General features: G+C 41.3%; 1 protein-coding gene across 1 annotated transcript in view; it reads right to left on the reverse strand.

The window, feature by feature from the left end:
* sfxn4 (sideroflexin 4) overlaps nucleotides 1–20,062 on the reverse strand; it is a 28,923-nt gene that overhangs the window by 4,004 nt on the left and 4,857 nt on the right. The window contains exons 2-13 of the mRNA XM_069900069.1: nucleotides 17,666–17,731; nucleotides 16,330–16,404; nucleotides 16,157–16,183; nucleotides 14,365–14,419; nucleotides 12,158–12,183; nucleotides 11,162–11,215; nucleotides 10,251–10,313; nucleotides 9,433–9,501; nucleotides 7,216–7,306; nucleotides 4,954–5,069; nucleotides 2,320–2,405; nucleotides 610–727 (exon numbers count right to left, since the gene is read on the reverse strand). Coding sequence (XP_069756170.1) covers nucleotides 610–727; nucleotides 2,320–2,405; nucleotides 4,954–5,069; nucleotides 7,216–7,306; nucleotides 9,433–9,501; nucleotides 10,251–10,313; nucleotides 11,162–11,215; nucleotides 12,158–12,183; nucleotides 14,365–14,419; nucleotides 16,157–16,183; nucleotides 16,330–16,404; nucleotides 17,666–17,731 — 846 coding nt within the window. The remainder of the gene's footprint in view (nucleotides 1–609; nucleotides 728–2,319; nucleotides 2,406–4,953; nucleotides 5,070–7,215; nucleotides 7,307–9,432; nucleotides 9,502–10,250; nucleotides 10,314–11,161; nucleotides 11,216–12,157; nucleotides 12,184–14,364; nucleotides 14,420–16,156; nucleotides 16,184–16,329; nucleotides 16,405–17,665; nucleotides 17,732–20,062) is intronic.

Here is a 20,062-nt window from a genome sequence, read left to right on the forward strand (position 1 = left end):
ACCTCTTTCCTTCTCCATTCCCCATCCCTGATTGCTGAAGTGCCCTTCACTGCCGTTACCCCCTGCCATTGGGACTGTGCTCCTACTTCTTCCCCTACCCCCTCCCCTGGTTCGGGGTGCTGCCTATATTTTGCATGTACCTTGATGAAGGGCTCAATCCCAAAACATTGGTTATGTTCCTTATCTTTGTAACATAAAGTACACTGTTTGACCAGCTGAGTTTCTCCAATATTGTGTTTTTATTTCATCATGGTGTCTGCAGACTGTGTTTTACTCAAATCTCCCTGAAACTCTTTGTGAATATAGACATGGCCCTGGCGGGATATTAGCACTTATTGAGCATGTTATCATTGTAAAATTCTACTCAAGTTACAAGAAAACTTTGTACTTCTCCAATTGAACAGATAACGACAATAATTAACTAGTTTAGTAAAACACTGAACCAACAATATGGAGAATGAATCCGATGAAATCACAGATTCCTAAGAATACCCTATTGGCAACTATCTGTGATTACTCCAAGATCATATTAGTTCTGAAGGATTTATAGAACTTTTGGAAATACACAAAATAGCAAGACAAATGGCGAGTATTAAACTCAGGACATACCTTCCCCATCTGAGGATACAGACTGAAGGAAAGAGGTACCATTAATCCTGCGATCAAGAAGGTTGTTACATGTCTAAAAGCTGTTAGAGGAAGTGGGAATCCGCTTATGAAATTTGTCCTGGAGTGAAAGAGCAATTAATGGTAATAAAAATATACAGTTCAAAAATCAATTTATAAAATTGCCATGTCTCCTCCTCCCGGTAGTCTTAATTGATTAATATTCTGTTACGCACATAAACTTTGTCTCGCCAGCCTCAGCTGATATTTAAGGCAGCTGAAGCATATGATTTATTCCAAGTCTGACCAAAACAGTGTCTGCCTCTTTCGATTTATACAATGATAGCAACAGCACATTTGTAATCTGGTTTAGAACTTTCCAAGTGACTCTTTAGATAATTTTTATGGTCACTATTTTATTTCTTAATCAACTGATGTGGGAAGTCAATAGCTTGGTGCGTTTAAGAATGGACTGGAAAGATAGTTACTGAATGGTATTCGACATGGACTCAGATTCTGCACCAGCAATTGGCAAATTGAGCTTTACTTTAAATCTGTGCATTGAGAGTTCCTGACGTCACCCATGTCTTGTGGAATGAGATACACAAGATGGCAATATCCATGCAAACAAGGGTGGAAAATTAGAGAGTTCATCTCAAAATTTTACAACAGTGGTGGGAGATTGGGAGCTGGTTGACTTCCTGATTTTTTTTTTCTGCAGTAAAGCTTATAAAAAAGCTTGAAGGTATCACAAAATATAGAAAACAACATTGTCATATAACCACTTATAGCACAGAACAGGCCAGTTCAGCCCTACTAGTCCATGTAACCATAACCATATAACCATTTATGGAGCGGAAACAGGCCATGTTGGCCTTTCGAGTCTACACCGGTTCACTGATTTACTGAATCCATTCCAGATTCCACTTCCACTTTTTGAGATCCACCTCCTTTAACTGCAAGCTCCTCCTCCTGGATGAATTCCAATAAGGTATGTTCCTCTTCTTCACGGGCTATGGCCCCCAAAATGAGTTATTGTGCCTCCCCACCTGAACACGAACGGCAGTTTGTTCTCCCCCTCCCCTCAGTTACTCTAATGCTTACCCCTCCACCCCTGGATTAGATTTGTTCTGACACCAACTCTGCCATTTGCTGTAACAAATCCCCACCCTCCTAGTCCCACTGACCAGCACCCAGTCCATACCCCTCCAGTCCTCTCCTATCCATGTAACTATCCAGTCTTTCCTTAAATGTAACCAATGATCCCGCCTCGACCACGTTTGTCGGAAGCTCATTCCACATCCCCACCACACTTTGCGTAAAGAAATTTCCCCTCATGTTCCCCTTATAATTTTCCCCCTTCAATCTTAAACCATGCCCTCTAGTTTGAATGTCCCCCACTCTTAATTGAAAAAGCCTATCCACGTTTACTCTGTCTGTCCCTTTTAAAATCTTAAACACCTCTATCTTCTACGCTCCAGAGAAAAAAGCCCCAGTCTGCACAACCTTTCCCTGTAATTCAAACCTTGAAATCCTGTCAACATTCTCGTGAACCTTCTCTGCACTCTCTATTTTGTTTGTCGACCATTTAAATTTACCAAGGAGATTTTTCTTCCAAATTTCATAAATCAGATTAGTAGCCCTGTTATAAGAAGAATGATTTTATCTTGATCTCAAAAGTAGTGGAAGAAATGCTTCAGAAATATTCCATACCTTTGTAAATAGCTAACAATCATGTTTGGCGCAGCAACTGTGGTTCCGATTAATACTGCTCTCGAAACAGCTGTCTCTCTCACTGCCTACAGAGGAAATTAAACATTGAAAATGTTTGCATTAATCTTACAGTCAAGAGTGAAACTATTAAAGCCACTTACATTTGACCCACATGATCACTTAACTCTAAACAATATCATGCAATTTCTTGTAAAAATTACATATTCGGTACAATTAAATGACAATAACTTGAATATTCAGACACAGCAACATCTGTGGATTTTATTGTGGTCAATGCCACCAGGTACCCATCAGGCATTGACCATCTCTGGTTTGTTTTCCTTCCATAATCCAGGGGAGTTGAGAAGAACAGTTTAGACTCAGTGGTTCCCAACCTTTTTCTTTCCACTCACATATCACTTTAAGTATTCCCTATGCCATTGGTGCTCTGTGATTAGTAAGGGATTGCTTAAGGTGGTATGTGGTTGGAAAGAAAAAGCTTGAAAACCACTGTTTTAATTGTACCTAATTGACTCGTTATGTGTACGGTTTCAGAACTCCAAAGGAAATGGGCCAATTACAATTTTTCTCAAGCAAAATATTTCAGTAACAACTGGGTCCAGATCAGTGATTCTCAACCTTCCCTTCCCACTCACTGGCCTCCAATTTGAGAAACAAATTTCTACCACTACTCTTTGGCATCTCCCATCCAACCATCATTGAATCCATTTCACTACTTCAACATTAATACCTTCCTAACTAACCTCTTATGTGGAACCCTGTCAAAGGCTTTACTAAAGTCCATATGGACTACATCCTTCCCTTTGTCAACCTTCTCAGTAATAGCCTCGAAAAATCCTATAAGATTAGTTAAATATGATCTACCACGTTCAAAACCATGTTGACTACTACTAATCAATCCCTGTGTTTTCCAAATAATTGCACATTACCATCTTTAAGAACACTCTCCATTAATTTACCTACCACTGGTGTCAGATTCACAGGCCTATAATTACCAGGTTTACTTTTGGAGCCTATTTTAAACAGCAGAACATGAGCTACCCTCTGATCTTCCAGCACCTCCCCCGTGGCTAATGACATTTTAAATATTTCTGTCAGAGCCCCTGCTATTTCTAACCTCCCTCAAGATCCTAGGGAATATATTGTCAAGATCTGGAGATTTATCCACCTTTATTCTCTTTAAAATAACCAGTACTATCTCCACATTAATCTGTATATTTTCCATGACCTCACTACTAGTTTTCCTTACTTCACCTGACTCAATATTCCTTAATAGTGAATAAAAAAATCATTTAAAATTTCCCCCATCTCTTCTGACTCCTCACATCGCCTACCCTTCTGATCCTATAGGGGCCCAATTTTATCCTTCACTATTCTTTTATTTTTAATATACCTGTAGAAACTCTTTGGATTTTATTTTTTTTTTACCTTGGCTGCCAAAGCAGCCTCATATCTCCTTTTAGCCTTTCTAATTTCTTTCTTAAGATTTTTTTTTTGCACTCTTTATATTCCTCAAGCACCTCATCTGTTGTCTATACCTGTTGTTCACATCCTCTTCCTCTGAACCATATTCCCAATATCCCTTGAAAACCAAAGCTCCTTATATTTTCTAACCTTTCCTTTAATCCTCACAGGGACATATGGTCTCTGTACTCTCAACACTTCCCCTTTGAATATCCTCCATTTATCGGAAAAGAAATTATCCCAATCCACCCCCTTTAAATCCTTTCGCATCTCCTTGAAGAATCTCAACCTTAGGCCCAGCCCTATCCTTCTCCATAATTAACCCAAAACTAATAGCATTATGATTACTAGACCCCAAAGAGCTCCCCAACACAAACCTCTGTCACCTGACTTATCTTGTTTCCTAAAAGGGGATCCAAATACTGCTCCCCCCCCCCCACTCTATGTATTGATTTAGAAAACTTTCCTGAACACATTTGGCAAACTCCAACCCATTCAGCCCTTTTACAGTATGGGCGTCCCAGTCCATGTGAGGAAACTGATTTGGTTGTTGATCCCAACTCCACTTCCTATTCCCATAACTGTCAATTCCTTTGAGTTGAAAACACTCTTTCTGCATTGAACGTGCTTCATAAATTAGCATGCACAGTTCTTCAGAGAGGAGAGAATCCTAAAGACTAATAACGCTCCTTACCTCACCCATCTCAGATGGGCATTTCTATCCACTTGGTCTAGTTTGAAGCTTCCCGAGAGGAATTGTTCTGTCAACACCCCCTCATAATATTACATCCTTCATTATGCTTGCCTCTCATTCTTCTCAGCTCCAGGAGATTGATTATCCTATCAATCTTCACAAGACAAACTCTTTTATCTCAGGAATCAATCAAGTATTATTGATTTAATATGGACTTTGGTCCTGGAGCTTTGTTCTTCCAGGTTTACATGGTGTAATGTGACACTGAAGAATGAGGGTGGCTGGAGATTGGACATCAAATGAATGACTTTGTTTTCCTTTGTCAAATCATTGACGTAGTTTTTCCTGGGTCAAACCTGAAAATTGCAGTTTTACAAAATTTTGTGGCAAGCACTGAACTCCTGACATTAGTCCGTTAGTCCAGGATCACAATTACTGCACGCGTGTAGCCTTACCTTAGATCCAGCTGCCTTCGAGATTCCTACAACATTTCTATTTTTATCTGTAACTTCAATACCTTTCTCAAATTCGAATGCTCTAACTGTTGCCACATTGAAAACACTTGCGATTGCTGTTAGGAAAGAGACACCAAAATCAAAATTGGTTCGACACAAATGCAAGAATCTGGAGCAACAGGTGAAACAATTTATCTCCCTTGATTTAACCCTCTCGCGTCTAAAATTTTAAAAAGAGTGACAGCCATCAATAACATATAGCTTGGGTACTTCACTGGAAAAATACTGATGGGAAATAGCTCGATTTTTCATGTTTTCTAGTAATCATTCAAAATCAGAGAAATGAGAATAATTCCCTGGCATCAAACTCAACTTCCACAAGATTTAAAAGCTCTGAGCTGATTCTCTCCCAGATTATTGTGTATATTCATATTTCACAGGGTGTCTAAAGCAGAAAAGAAACACACAGCCTAAAGTTGAAAGGTACAGAGTGTAGAACAATGCTGTGCTACGATATTGCTTTTCTACATTAATATGATCCCTGTTACAGCTACATCAGTGCCATTTCATTGGATGAAAGCGACACTTTCCTTCTTTGCCTACAGCAGATGTTACAGGCAGACAAGGTGTTGTTGCAGAGGGAAAGTTCTATTAGCAATGTCAAGTCACCTTTATATATCGTTCTTACCATCCTCGCATGGTAAAGACGAGATACCGTTTCTCCAGGACCATGGAGCATATTTACATACATACAAGTTAGAATAGAAGTTAAACACATTGAAATATTGAAATATTAAAATATTAAGATGTATACAGTGAAGGTTCACGGTACACTATCCACATAAGTTCTGGAAATTCAGGAGCCTGATAGCTTGGGGGGAAAAAACATTTGCCCAATCTAGACATAAGGGCCCGAGTGCTATGGTACCTCATACCAGATGACAGAAGGGAGAACAGTTTACGTGAGGGGCGTGTGGGGTCCTTCACAATGTTTATTGGCTTTCCCCTGCATTGAGTGTTGTAGATGTCCTTCATGGTAGGAAGAGAGCCCCCAGTGGTCTTTTCCGCTGACCTCACTATCCTCCGCAGGGTCTTGTGGTCTGAGGTGATACAGCTTCCAAACCAGGTAGCTGCACAGGAAGCTCTCAATACCTTCTCTGTAAAATGTAGCGAGGATGGAGGGTGGGAGATGGACTTTGCTCAGCCTTCGCAGGAAGTAGAGGTGCTGCTGGGCTTTCTTGGCTATAGAGCTGGTGTTAAGGGACCGGGCGAGATTCTCCGCTAAGTGCACTCCAAGGAACTTGATACTCATGTCGAGCCCTCAATGGCCAGCAGCGATGTGTGGTCCCTCTGGGCCCTCCTGAAGTCATCAACCATCTCTTTTGTTTCATTAATGTTCAGATACAGGTTGTTGGCTCTGCCCCAGTCCGTTAGCGTCTGCACCTCAGATCTGTACATGGACTCCTCATTCTTACTAATCAGGCCCTCTGTGGTCATGTCATCAGGGAACTTGATGATGTGGTTCAAGCTGTGGTTAGATGCACAGTGCTGACCCCTTTAGGTCAGCAGTGTGAACAGCAGTGGATTAAGCGCGCAGCCCAGGGGGGGCCCCATGCTCAGTGTGATGGTCTTGGAGGTGCTGTTACCCACTGTTTGAGGTCTCCCCATCAGGAAGTCAAGAATCTAATTGTTTGATCTCTTGTGGCCCCTGTACCTTCATTCAGGTTCAATTGTGACCTGCCCAACTGCTGTTACCAGTTAATGCAGAGGAAAGACATTCCCACAATTCTTCAAATCTACTGGCGGGAAGAGTGAAGCAACATCCACATCATACTCATGGGGCGATGTACCCTAATTACACGAAGTCTGGTCCTAGGGGCAGACCATAATCACTGCGTGTTCGCCATCAAATATTAACAGATTATCCATTCCAAGAGATTACCGAGTGGACAAACGAAAAGATTCAAGGATATTCTCAAAGCTAGAATGAGAAAGGGCAACATTTCCCCTATCAGCTCATGGGAGTCCCTGGTTCATGATCACTCAAGATGACCAGGGAGCACTTGGGGTGATGCTGAACGCCTCGAGTCAGAAGCCCACAGCAAATAAAAGAAGGAGCACATCGCCTGCTCATCCCATCAAGCACTGCCTGCTCATTTGTGGTGGTCTGTTGACTTCATACGCCATCTTAGAACCCAGAAAACTTCAGTGGAAATAATTCATGCTCGATCCCAAGGAGTGCCTAAGAAGTAGCAGACTTACCAAGTACGGGAACTGGCAGAATCTTTCTGAAGAGAGTGTACATTGCTGGGCTATTTAATCCATAGCGATGCATCACAAAGTGAGGGAAGATCTAAAATAAAAATTATTCCAAATGATTTATGTCCAAATCCAACTCACTTAAGAATGCAAGAGTGACGGTTAAAGAGCCACAGTTATTTGGTAGTTATTCCACAACTGCAAACTATGCAGCTTGGTACGACAATAACACAATCTACAAATTTGCCGACAATAGTGGGTTGAATAAAGAAAGGTGATGAGTCAGCACACAGGAGATTGGAAAAACTTGGCCGAATGGTGCACCAACAACAACCTTGCACTCAATATCTAAACAAGGAGCTGATTATTGACTTCAAGAAGGGACAGCCAGAGGTATACAATCCAGTGATCATTGGGGGATCGGAGATAGAGAGAGTAAGAAAATTTAAGTTCTTGGAAGTCAATATCTCGGAGGATCTTTCCTGGACTCACACACCAATGGCATTGTGAAGAAAACATGTCAGCTCCTCTACTTCCTCAAGAGTTTGCGGAGGTCTGGTATGATACCAGAAATTCTGGAAAATTTCTACAGATGTGTGGTGGAAAGCGTACTGACTGGCTGCATCAGTCTGGTATGGGGGCACTGATACCCCTGAGTGGAAAGCCCTGCAAAAGGTTGTGGACACCGACGAAGACATCACAGGCAAAAAAAAAACCCACTATCAAGAACATCTATGGAGAGCAGCAGCAATCATCAAAGATCCACTCTACCCAGCACATGTTCTATTCTCACTGCTGCCACCAGGAAAGAAACATAAGTGCCACAAGACTCACACCACCAGGTTCAGGAACATCTGCTACCCTTCCACTATCAGACTCCTCAACAACAAACTCAATCAGGGACTCTTACATGTGCACTTCATTGATTTTTTCAAATTCTCTCTGTATTGCAGTTTGTTTACATTTGTCTTCTGTTTATAGTTCTTAATTTGTTTATGTGTATGCTGTGTAGTCTTTTTTGCATGACCAATAAATGGTAATTCTGGCTCGAAAAAATAATCTCAGAGTTGTATGTGATATCTCTGACAATAAGTACACGTGGACACCAGATGAGGATCAGAGACCCCAAAATATTTCACAATCATTAATTTAGCAAAGCTAAATGAACATTGAGCATTGAAAATTTTCTCTTCATCAGTGGAACCAGACCATATCATTTTCAGGTTTTAGTTTATATTTATTGTTACATGCATCAAAGTACAGTGAAGGGGTTCTGTTTTGCCTGCTATCCACAAGCACCACAGAATTAAACAGTGGAAAGTGGTTACAGTGAGAAATCAGTTTAAAAGGAGCAAGGGCCATGTTAGCAGAGGGAAATAAATTGTCTTTGAATCTGGTGAAGTTAAATTAGAAAATCTGCAGATTGTAGGGGTCAAATGCAATACACAAATGTGCTGGAGAAACTCAGCAGGTCACGCAACAACAGGAAGAAAAAGGTAACCAACTTCATAGGCCTGGGCTGTGTGACCTCCCGAGTTTCTCTTGAATCTAGTGATACATGATTTCACATTCTCAAATCTTATTCCAAACAGGAGGAGGGAGAAGAGAGTACGGCTGAGAGTCCTTTAGTATGTTGGCTCACAGTCACATCTTCAGAATAGGCAGGGCATGGATAAAAACAACTCATGGGGGTGGGGGGGGGGGGGTGGGGGAGAGAAAGAAGTGGGATTATTAACAGATTGATGCTGGATTATTCAAAGCCCAGAGCCACAAAGAAAATGGATGCATATATATCCATTTCCATGTGACCACCAATACTTACTGCATGGGATTGTTTTCAGTGCAATTAAGAACAGCTAAATGCCAATTTGAATTTTGATGAAGAGAAAGCCCTTCAAGAAGAAGGTAGGTAGGTGCAGGAAGTAGATATTAAAGTTGTATTTTGCAATTGCATCTGATGCTCATGGCATTTCTTCAAACTAAATGTGGGGAAAACAGGCAAAACGTGCTATCAAAATCCTACAAGCTGTCTTCGTGATTTTTAGCTTAGTGTAGTTCAAAATGAAATAATTACTGAAATTATATTAAGTAACATTAAGTAATATTTATTCTTTTGCATGGAATATAACTTTACTAATTAAGACACACCTCCATATCTCAATCATTAAATTATTTCAGCAGATAATTATTCATATCACAGATATTATTCTGATTACATACTCCCAAACATGTAGTGTAGGATACAGTTCCAATGAGGAGGAGAACTTTATTTAGAGGAATTTTTTCATCCTAGAAAATAAGAACATTTTTGAAAAGCATTAGCTTAGATCATATCTAATACAGAAAATAATTAACAAACAACTTAATTTGAAATACTTCAGTTATTAAAACAAAAAGTTCCGTATTTAGAAATGTTTAATGAAAGATGTGCGGGATTGGAGTAAAAACACAAAAGTGCTGGAACTCAGCAGATCCTACTGCACCTACGGGAGGTAAAAATATATAACCAACGTTTTGGGCCTCTGCACTACGTCAAGGTAAGGGTTTGGACAAAGATTTTGTTCAACATGCACTTTTTGTCTTCCAAAAATATTGTCCAAGCAGTGCAGATTTTATGTGCCGTCCATCATTTGCTCTCATTTAATTTAGACACCCCTCCCCCACCCCCTCCGGGTCCATGGTGTAGCCCTCTCAGGTCTTGTACAAATGCCCAGCTGTTCTGAAGGACATTATGCCTTGGTTGTGACTACATTTTGGTGCTCGGATCACAGCCAAGATGATCTGTCCCATTTTATGTTTTGTGGAGATGTAATACTGTCATTTTGGAAACTATTCAGTCGATATGTTGATGGGCTATCAAAAGTCACAGAGCAACCTAGGGAAGGTAAGCAGATTCCCATCATTAAAAGGAGACACTGGTGAACAATTTGGGGCTTTACAATGTTCTTTTCCAGCATTTGGAACCCAAACATTCTGAAGTTAATGAACACCTATTAGAGAAAACACACACAACTCAAGATGAAAGGAATGATACTCACTTTACAGGTGGTTTTATTTCCGTTTGCCAAGTTGTATCCCGCGCAGTAAGACTGAAAGAGGAACTACAAAAGGCAGAAAATAATATTACACATTTTCTCATGACAGTCATTGATAAGTTTGATACAATAATAATATTAACTGGACATTATAAATACTCCTGAGCCAGCAGGCTGATGGAAAAAAAAACCCCAGAAACCATGTGATTTTCCATTTTGTTTTAGTCACTGGTGTTTGTAATGAAGATATCTGAAATGGAAGCACCTGCAGGTCGGACACCATGGATTTAGAAAATGTTCCAAGTGTAAACTCTTCATTAGAATATATCTTTGCAGGAATAGAGGACCAGACCATTTGGGCCTGCAATTCATCAAGAATCTGGCTGATCTACTTCGGCGGCATTTTCCTTCCCCATCTCCACAATCCTGATTCCCTTAATATCCAGAAATATATACCTCCCTTTCGAATGAATGCCAAAGATTTGCCATTAATGTAATGGACTACTGTTAACTCTGAAGATGTGACTTCATTTGAGGCTCTTCAGCCAGGTCCCAATCCAATCCAAATGTAAATGCAGCTCAATACAAATTTCTCACCATCTTTATACATATACCAGATCTAATGGTAACCAAGGGTTTAAGTTTGACTTCCTAATGCTCATTCTTCTACTTCCTTCCACTTTTCTCCTCATTCAGAAGATGTTTATTGATCTGTTTATTTTCCAGCCAGTCTTTTCAGTATTTCTCCTTTTTTTATAAAATAAAGTGTTATGTTGTCTACCTGACTGTTACACCTTTGGCTAGATCATGTGGGAGTGGAGTGATTTATCCCAGTTTATTGTTCCCACTGGACCTTCATACTATTAACACTGCTTTAATAGAGGTAAAATAAACCCATCCAGGAACATCATTACCTGCCAAAACAAAGCTGGTTTCATCCCTCTGTACGGCAGAAGCATAGCTAGAATCTGAAAATAAAGAAAAATTAGATAAATGAGAAATGAATAACAAACATCTTGCAATATTTATTAATTACATATACTTAAGGCCACTACTCAGAGTTTGGCACTACTGACAAGGTAAGTATTATTTGCATTCGAAGTATTTAAAAAAGTGTATGGGAAAGTAATCAGAAACTGCCATAATATCTTAAAACAACAGTGTTATCTAGTCATAAAGTTGTAAAGCAGAGATAGGCCCTTTGGCTTACCATAGATATACTGACCTTTTTGCACCAATTCTATTTGCCTGGATTGTCTATATCCTTCTACACCTCATCTATTCAAATGCCTCCCAATATTACTCTAGCTTAATATTCCGGATATCAGCTACTCTCCGTGTAAAATGCTTTCTGCTCAAATCCACTTTAAAACTTCTCCCTCTCAGCAGATACCTTTACCTTCTGTTTCTATCTATCCTATCTATGCCTCTCATAATTTTATGCATCTCAGTTTGATCTTAGCCTCTTTTTGCTCCAGGAGAAACAAGCCCAGTCTATCCAATCTTTTCCCATAGGGCTGCACATTTGGCATAGTGGTTAACACTATTACAGAGCTAGCGATCCAGGTTCGAATCTGGTGCTGTCTGCAAGAGTTTGTATGTTTTCTCTCCATGTCTGCGTGGGTTTCCTCCAGGCGCTCCGGTTTCCTCCTACCCTTCGAACCATACTGGGGTTGTAGGTTAATTGGAGAATTTGGGCTCGTGGACCAGAAGGGGCTTGTTACTGTGCTATATGTCTAAATTTAAATGAAAAAAGACCTAAAAGTATTTCTATTCAGACCAGCATCCTGATGAATCTCCTCTACACAAATCTGCCAATTAGCTTTGGTTCATTCAATTTTAAAGAAAATTATTCCAGAAGCAAGGATCCTTCTACTGAAATATTGACCCATTGGATTTTCAGTACCTACCATTGGAGCAGCAAATGGTGTAAACGCTGGAGGAGGGAACAAAATGGAAACCGTAAATAGATTGACACATTTCCTGAACTACATCTCACTCAACTAAAGACATCTTGCATATATCATTATATTGTTATGCATGAAAAAAGGCAATTATTTTTCTTTAACATGGTGAGAAGTCTAGGATTTAGATTAGGGGTCTCCAATGTAGTCGATATCACTGGGACAATCCAGGGGGGGTCGATAAATGCAAAAGGGGGGTGGGGGGGCGTCGATTAAAATAGCATCTTCATGCCACCACCACCCCCCCCATCCAGCATGGGAATGGGGGGGGGGAAGGCTTACCTACCATGAACCCCCCTTTGTATGCCGCCGTCATGCTTCCCCCTCATCACACATGCGACAGCCAGCCGCACTTGCGGACCCTGGTACGCTGCATTTAACAGGTAAGTGTCCTTTTTGTCCCTTGATTTGTCCTCTACTTGCGGGTGTAGGCCCAAGGTGGTGCCAGACAGAGGGCTCAAATGCCAGCCCACCCCGGTCTAGCTGCCCCACCCCCCATCGACCGGCCCTCCCACCCCCATCCAGAGATGGGATTCCATGCCTGGGGGTCGATATGGGACTACCTAGTCCCTGAAGGGGTCAAAGCCCTAAAAAGTTTGGGGACCTCTAATTTAGATCGTCTTGTTACTTATAGCACTTTTTGGTTGGCTCTCAATTATCATGAGTATGTTCCAGACTCTTTCTTTTCTTTCTTTGGCTTGGCTTCGCGGACGAAGATTTATGGAGGGGGTAAAAAGTCCACGTCAGCTGCAGGCTCGTTTGTGGCTGACCAGTCCGATGCGGGACAGGCAGACACGATTGCAGCGGTTGCAAGGGAAAATTGGTTGGTTGGGGTTGGGTTTTTCCTCCTTTGCCTTTTGTCAGTGAGGTAGGCTCTGCGGTCTTCTTCAAAGGAGGCTGCTGCCCGCCAAACTGTGAGGCGCCAAGATGCACGGTTTGAGGCGTTATCAGCCCACTGGCGGTGGTCAATGTGGCAGGCACCAAGAGATTTCTTTAGGCAGTCCTTGTACCTTTTCTTTGGTGCACCTCTGTCACGGTGGCCAGTGGAGAGCTCGCCATATAATACGATCTTGGGAAGGCGATGGTCCTCCATTCTGGAGACGTGACCCATCCAGCGCAGCTGGATCTTCAGCAGCGTGGACTCGATGCTGTCGACCTCTGCCATCTCGAGTACCTCGACGTTAGGGGTGTGAGCGCTCCAATGGATGTTGAGGATGGAGCGGAGACAACGCTGGTGGAAGCGTTCTAGGAGCCGTAGGTGGTGCCGGTAGAGGACCCATGATTCGGAGCCGAACAGGAGTGTGGGTATGACAACGGCTCTGTATACGCTTATCTTTGTGAGGTTTTTCAGTTGGTTGTTTTTCCAGACTCTTTTGTGTAGTCTTCCAAAGGCGCTATTTGCCTTGGCGAGTCTGTTGTCTATCTCATTGTCGATCCTTGCATCTGATGAAATGGTGCAGCCGAGATAGGTAAACTGGTTGACCGTTTTGAGTTTTGTGTGCCCGATGGAGATGTGGGGGGGCTGGTAGTCATGGTGGGGAGCTGGCTGATGGAGGACCTCAGTTTTCTTCAGGCTGACTTCCAGGCCAAACATTTTGGCAGTTTCCGCAAAGCAGGACGTCAAGCGCTGAAGAGCTGGCTCTGAATGGGCAACTAAAGCGGCATCATCTGCAAAGAGTAGTTCACGGACAAGTTTCTCTTGTGTCTTGGTGTGAGCTTGCAGGCGCCTCAGATTGAAGAGACTGCCATCCGTGCGGTACCGGATGTAAACAGCGTCTTCATTGTTGGGGTCTTTCATGGCTTGGTTCAGCATCATGCTGAAGAAGATTGAAAAGAGGGTTGGTGCGAGAACACAGCCTTGCTTCACGCCATTGTTAATGGAGAAGGGTTCAGAGAGCTCATTGCTGTATCTGACCCGACCTTGTTGGTTTTCGTGCAGTTGGATAATCATGTTGAGGAACTTTGGGGGACATCCGATGCGCTCTAGTATTTGCCAAAGCCCTTTCCTGCTCACGGTGTCGAAGGCTTTGGTGAGGTCAACAAAGGTGATGTAGAGTCCTTTGTTTTGTTCTCTGCACTTTTCTTGGAAAATTTTTTAAAAGTGCAAGAGGGGCGGGGATGAAATTGTGGTGAGTGATGTGAATAAGGCTCACCTGAAGCACGGAACACAGTTGGCAGCACATTACCCGTATCCGGATGAACTGAAGACTAGAGACAGCGAGGTAAAGAAATTGGTATTAGATTAACTTTGTCACCTATGGGCACTGACAGAATAGCTGGAGATTAAAACAAAATCACTGAACAATTAGTCTATGCAATGATAGGTGAATATATTTGATACCATTATAATAAGACAGATAATTGTCTGCACAAGATGAAAGAAGTCACAAGGATCATCACCTGTTGTACACAGGAAACAGTAGTCTGGATTTGTGCCTGGCCTCTCAATGAGAGAAATTGTGTGAACAGAGGCATTTGGAATGTTGGCCATTGCATCAAGAAAACTGGAATACACAGTACAAGAAGAGCCTCGCTTATACCTCACCCACAGTAGGGTGCTCGGTTTTACACAGAACCTCTGAGGACATATTAATCTTGGAGGGGTTCAGTGGTGGCGTAAATATGAGAGTTACCTTGAAATAAACTCAATTTCTTTGAGTACAGAAGATTGGAGGAAGGGTGGAATTGCTGTGTGTGTGGACCCCTGATATCCCCACATTCGCCAATTCCCTTACTTTTGAAGGAACACATCACTTTTAATGATATGCTCTTCTTATCTGTCACACCTAAACAAATTCAACAACAATGGGAACCGATGCACGGGAATTCCAAGAGCAAAGGAGCCAGCACTCCTGCTGCCAATATGATTTTGAAGTTCACCTTCTCTTTGCTTCCCTGCAACTACTGATGTGTTTATAGTTTTGAAAGACTTGACCTACATTCAAAGAAGCCAATTATTTTTTGATCTGCAAGCTGATGATGACTGCTGCTTGAGGTATCCAACAAGAATTCTACAGCTCATCTTCGCAGAGGAAAAAAAAACCTATAGTTGTCTACGTCCCTTTCAGCGAACCTTGAAGTGTTTTACACTCAACCACGTTCCTTTAAAGAGTGGTCACTGTTGCAATGTGAGAAACCAAAGGGATCACTCCTTTTAGTTGTTTGTGAGTGATCTTGCAGTTGTAACCCATGTGAATACATTTTAAATGGAAATGATTACTCTAATCCAGTGGTTCTCAACCTTTTTCTTTCCACTCACATACCACTTTAAGTATTCCCTATGCCATAGGTGCTCTGTGATTTGTAAGGGAATGATTAAGGTCATATGTGGGTGGAAAGAAAAAGTTTGAAAACCACTGTTTTAACTAATTGATTCGTTATGTGCACGGTTTCATAACTCAAAAAGGAAATGGGCAAATGACAATTTTTCTCAAGCAAAATATTTTATTAACAATTGGGTCTAGAGCAGTGATTCTCAACCTTCCCTTCCCACTCACATAACCACCTTAAGCAATCACTTACTAATGTAAGTGGAAAGAAAAAGGTTGAAAAAGAGATGTTCTGAGAACATTCTATGTGAGATTTCAAAAGAAATAGAAAACGGTCCAGCCCAATTTGCTTGCATTGATGTTCTTTCTGTCTTTCAAATTAACATCTTCAAAGGTACAGTAAAACCCCTGTTACCCAGAATTCAAGCAACCGGCAGCTTCAACCAACCAGCAAAGAAAAAAATAGTGGGAAAAAAAATAGGTAACAAACAAAATTGGTGTGCCTCACCGTTAGTTTGCCAATCGGAAGCAACCAGAAAATTCACTTATCCGGCATCCACCAATCCCCATAGGTGCCAAACACCAGGGGTTTTACTGATTAACAATTTGATTGATTAAGCTATCGACTTAGACAGCTCATGATACGTTTTACCAGTTTTCACTGATGTTTGCTCACCAAGGTAAGTTTCAAGGCTGCTTTAATCTGAAAGAAAAAAAGGTAATTATTAAAAAAAAAACTTTCAATGGGAGCTTAAACCCATGGACACTCACCAGATAAATAAACTGCAAAATAAAAACAAAAGTTTTGCTGACTTTTGCAACAGGCTTGCTCAGAGCACACAGCTTTACCTTTTCATCTTTCACTCGTTCCTTCAGGTCAGGGTGGCTGCTCTGAAGCAGAGTTTGAGCACTTTCTATTTCCTTCTGTTGAAATGAATGAGAAAGGCTTACATTTAATACATTCCAAGGTCATGTGGGATGCATTCACTGTCCTTTCATGGGAAAGTGGGCAACAAGCAAGGGAAAAGTGTGGAGTTTGCACCAGGTTTGAATTTTAGTGTCAGACTTCAAGAAGCATCACATAGGCACAATCCTTTACAACTTGATTCTTGCCTTGTGATCAACTTCCAAAACCAATAATTGAAACATTTTATGTTTGAAAAGTGAATGCAATCATATTGCAATTCAGTTTTTAATGGAACATCCATTCTTGCACTCCAATGCACGGTGCTCTCTCATGGCACCATTCACAGACAATGACAGGAGTAATGATAGGAGGATTTTCAACGTATCAAGCAATACATTTTTTTGCTGCAAAAGGATAGGTGTATTCGATCCAAAATCTAGATAGTCCTTTAAAGACCACCAAATTTAATCATGATTAACATGCCTTATAAATATATTCAAAACATATTCAAACTTTTGATCTGGTCCAGATTAGAAATGATCTCTCACATCCTCAGAGAAAAGATGCTTTGGAATATGATATTTAAAAAGTTTATCTCCTTAATCTGTGGTACAATGTTGTGCGCAAAAGGCAATTCCACCCACAGTTGTTTTTTCTTTATTTTTTTTATTGTTACATTACAGGAGAAGGCACTTTCTGCACATGAAACCCGTGCCAATCAAGTAACTGAGCAAACCCATACATTTTGGGGGAAACCGGAGCACCTGGAGAAAATCCATGTAGGTCATTACGTACAAACTCCTTACAAGCACCACCTGATTTTAACCCTGTCGCTGTAATAGAATGGTGCTAACCTTGCTGCCCTCACCATTTCCTGAAGCAGTAAAAGGAAACATAAATTTGTAAATAATTATTTTAAAAGACCAAGGGTCCTTTGCTTCCAAGAGAGTTTATTTTGCAGAGTGCCACAGCTGTGTGAAGCTCTGTTTCATGCCAGAAACCCAGCAGCCAATTGAGTAATTGGACATTGCAGATTAGAATCGCCTTTTCTGCCATTATTTTACTCAAAACAGAAGATGGTGGAAAAGCCAAACCACATTCTGAAACTGTGTGTTTTATCAGCAAATAATTAGAGGGACACAGCTAGCAACAAGCAAAGGCTACGATGCCATTGATCTCCAGTCCATAATTAACCTTGATGATTTTTAAAATTATTTAAAACTCTTCAGTAAAATTAGGGAATAAAAATGTGATTATTTTAAACAAAACTCTGCTTACATTTGATATTAGTAATGTTGTAGGGTCCAGGATATCCAACCACTGAAGAAATCTATGGAGGAAAGACTGAAAAACACAACAGTCAAACTAACATGACAAAATAACAATAAAATGACGAGTTGAAAGCTTCTTTTCCTGACGATGTACCCAGCAACAGTCCTGTATGCCAAAACAGTTTCACTCTCTGGTCAAGGCAAGTGTAGGATTTAACAGTGAGCTTTTTTTTAAAAAAAATGCCTGACGTAAATTGAATCACGAACTACAACCGTGACTATTTATCTATCTTCTTATTATCTGAGTAAAAACACAATGCTGGAGAAACTCAGCAGGTCCTTTATATAGCAGTGTCCTTTATATAGCAGAGGTAAAAATACATCACTGATGTTTTGGGCTAGAGCTCTTCATCAAGGTATGGGAAAATGTCAGTAGGCATCTGAACAAAGGTGTAGGAAGGAGGGGTGGTCACAAAGGCAGGAGGTGATAGGTGGAGAAGGGAGGGAGGAGGGATGGCTAGGGAGAGAGGAGGACTAGAAAGAGGAAGGAAAGGGGGAGCGTGAAGAGGAGAGCAGATTAGCAGAAACCAGAAAAGTCGACATTAATGCCATCTGGCTAGAGAGTGCCTAGACAGAAAATCAGGTGTTGTTCCTCCAATTTGTGGGTGATTTTGGTGGGATAGTACATAAGGCCAAGGACAGATATGTGACACAAAACTCCCCTGATTTTTTCATCTGGGCACTCATTAACATTGACTTTTCCAGTTTCTGCTAACCTGCTCTCCTCTTCCCCCTTCCCAATTCTCTTCCCTCCCTTCCCCCTCCCTTCACCCAACCATCCCTCCTCCCCTTGATCGCTGCTGTTCCCTCCCTCCCTTCTCCACTTATCACCTCCTGCCTTTGCGACCACCCTTACACACCCCCCCACTCTTTCGTTTGGACATCTCCCAACATTTTCCCATACCTTGATGAAGGACTCAAGCCCAAAACATCTCTTATGCATTTTTGCCTTTGCTATATAAAGGACACTGTTTGACCTGCTGAGTTTCTCCAGCATTGAGTTTTAATTTCAACCATGGTGTCTGCAGATTTTCATGTTTTACTTCTTATGAGATCATGTCTCATAGGCACATTGCAGTACCCCGTATATGCCAGCATAAAGGATGACCCAAAACTTAAAAGTGTCGTCTCAAAATCAGGGATCATTTTATAAATCTGAACCTTGATAGCAAGGTCCCAACACCACCGCCGTCTTTCCGCCGACTCTGTTGCAATCTTGCGCATTGTCCTGTTCATTATCAATAAAGTCTCAGCGCTCTCTCGTGAGTTCCATCCACCCACTCCAACTGCCATCGGCTCTGTTCAGCCTTTAAACGGCCTGTTACAGGATCCAACGGTGGTTTATTTTAAAATATCCAAATAAAATTTAAACCTTTAAATTATTGTAACAGCATCCCCTGGTCACTGGTAATTGCCAGATTTAGGAGATTTGTCTCATACAAAGGGTATCACTCAAAACCAACATTTTAGGTGGAAATTCTGCTATACCCCAGCAAATACGGTAATTTAGTTTATACTATTGTAGTTGGTGTATCTTATGTACCTGTCTGGCTGCAGCAAGTAAGAATTTTACCAACTAACCCCATATGTATTTGGAACATGGGAGGAAACCCCCACGAGCATGGGGAGAACGTCCTTATGGACAGCGCTGGATCCTAACCCAGGTCACAGGCTGTGACCGCTACACTGCTTCTGTCTTATTTTGTCTCACTTGCTGTACAAGATGCCCAGCCAGATTGCTGGCAAAACAAATTTTATCACTGCATCTTGTGACAATAAACTTTAACCAAGTTTCATAGCACCTTCACTTCTAATAGTCAATTTTCATGAGGTCATAAATGATTGAAATTCCCTTCCAAACAATAGTCTGGAGTCCCATTGCTTCACATAAAATTCTCAGCACATCTCAGGATCTGAAGTTGGACACCAAAATTGCACCCTTAGCTAATTTATAAAAATAATTTCCCTTTTTAATGAGCCTTATTGAACTTGGTGTCATATAAAAGGCTGTACTTTATTAATTAAAAACCTATGCTGGAGAGATTCAGTAGGTCAAACAATCCACTTTGTGTATTAAAGATAAAGATTCATAACTAATGTTTCAGGTTTGAGTCCTTCATCAAGGTATGAGCAAAAGAATGAACAAGATGGTTGGGGGGGCGGGGGTGGAGCAGGGGGAGGAGCACAGCTCCACAGACAGGAGGTAATAAGGGAGAGAGGACATACCAGCAAACAGAGGGGAGGGGAGGGGGGATGGCTCTGTGAATGGAGAGCCAGAGGGGAGTGCTCTAACAGAAACTGGAGAAGTTAATATTAATGTCATCTAGGTGAAGAGTGCTGAGAT

Source organism: Narcine bancroftii, chromosome 10 (genome assembly GCF_036971445.1).
Source record: "Narcine bancroftii isolate sNarBan1 chromosome 10, sNarBan1.hap1, whole genome shotgun sequence".
Classification (NCBI taxonomy): Eukaryota; Metazoa; Chordata; class Chondrichthyes; order Torpediniformes; family Narcinidae; genus Narcine; species Narcine bancroftii.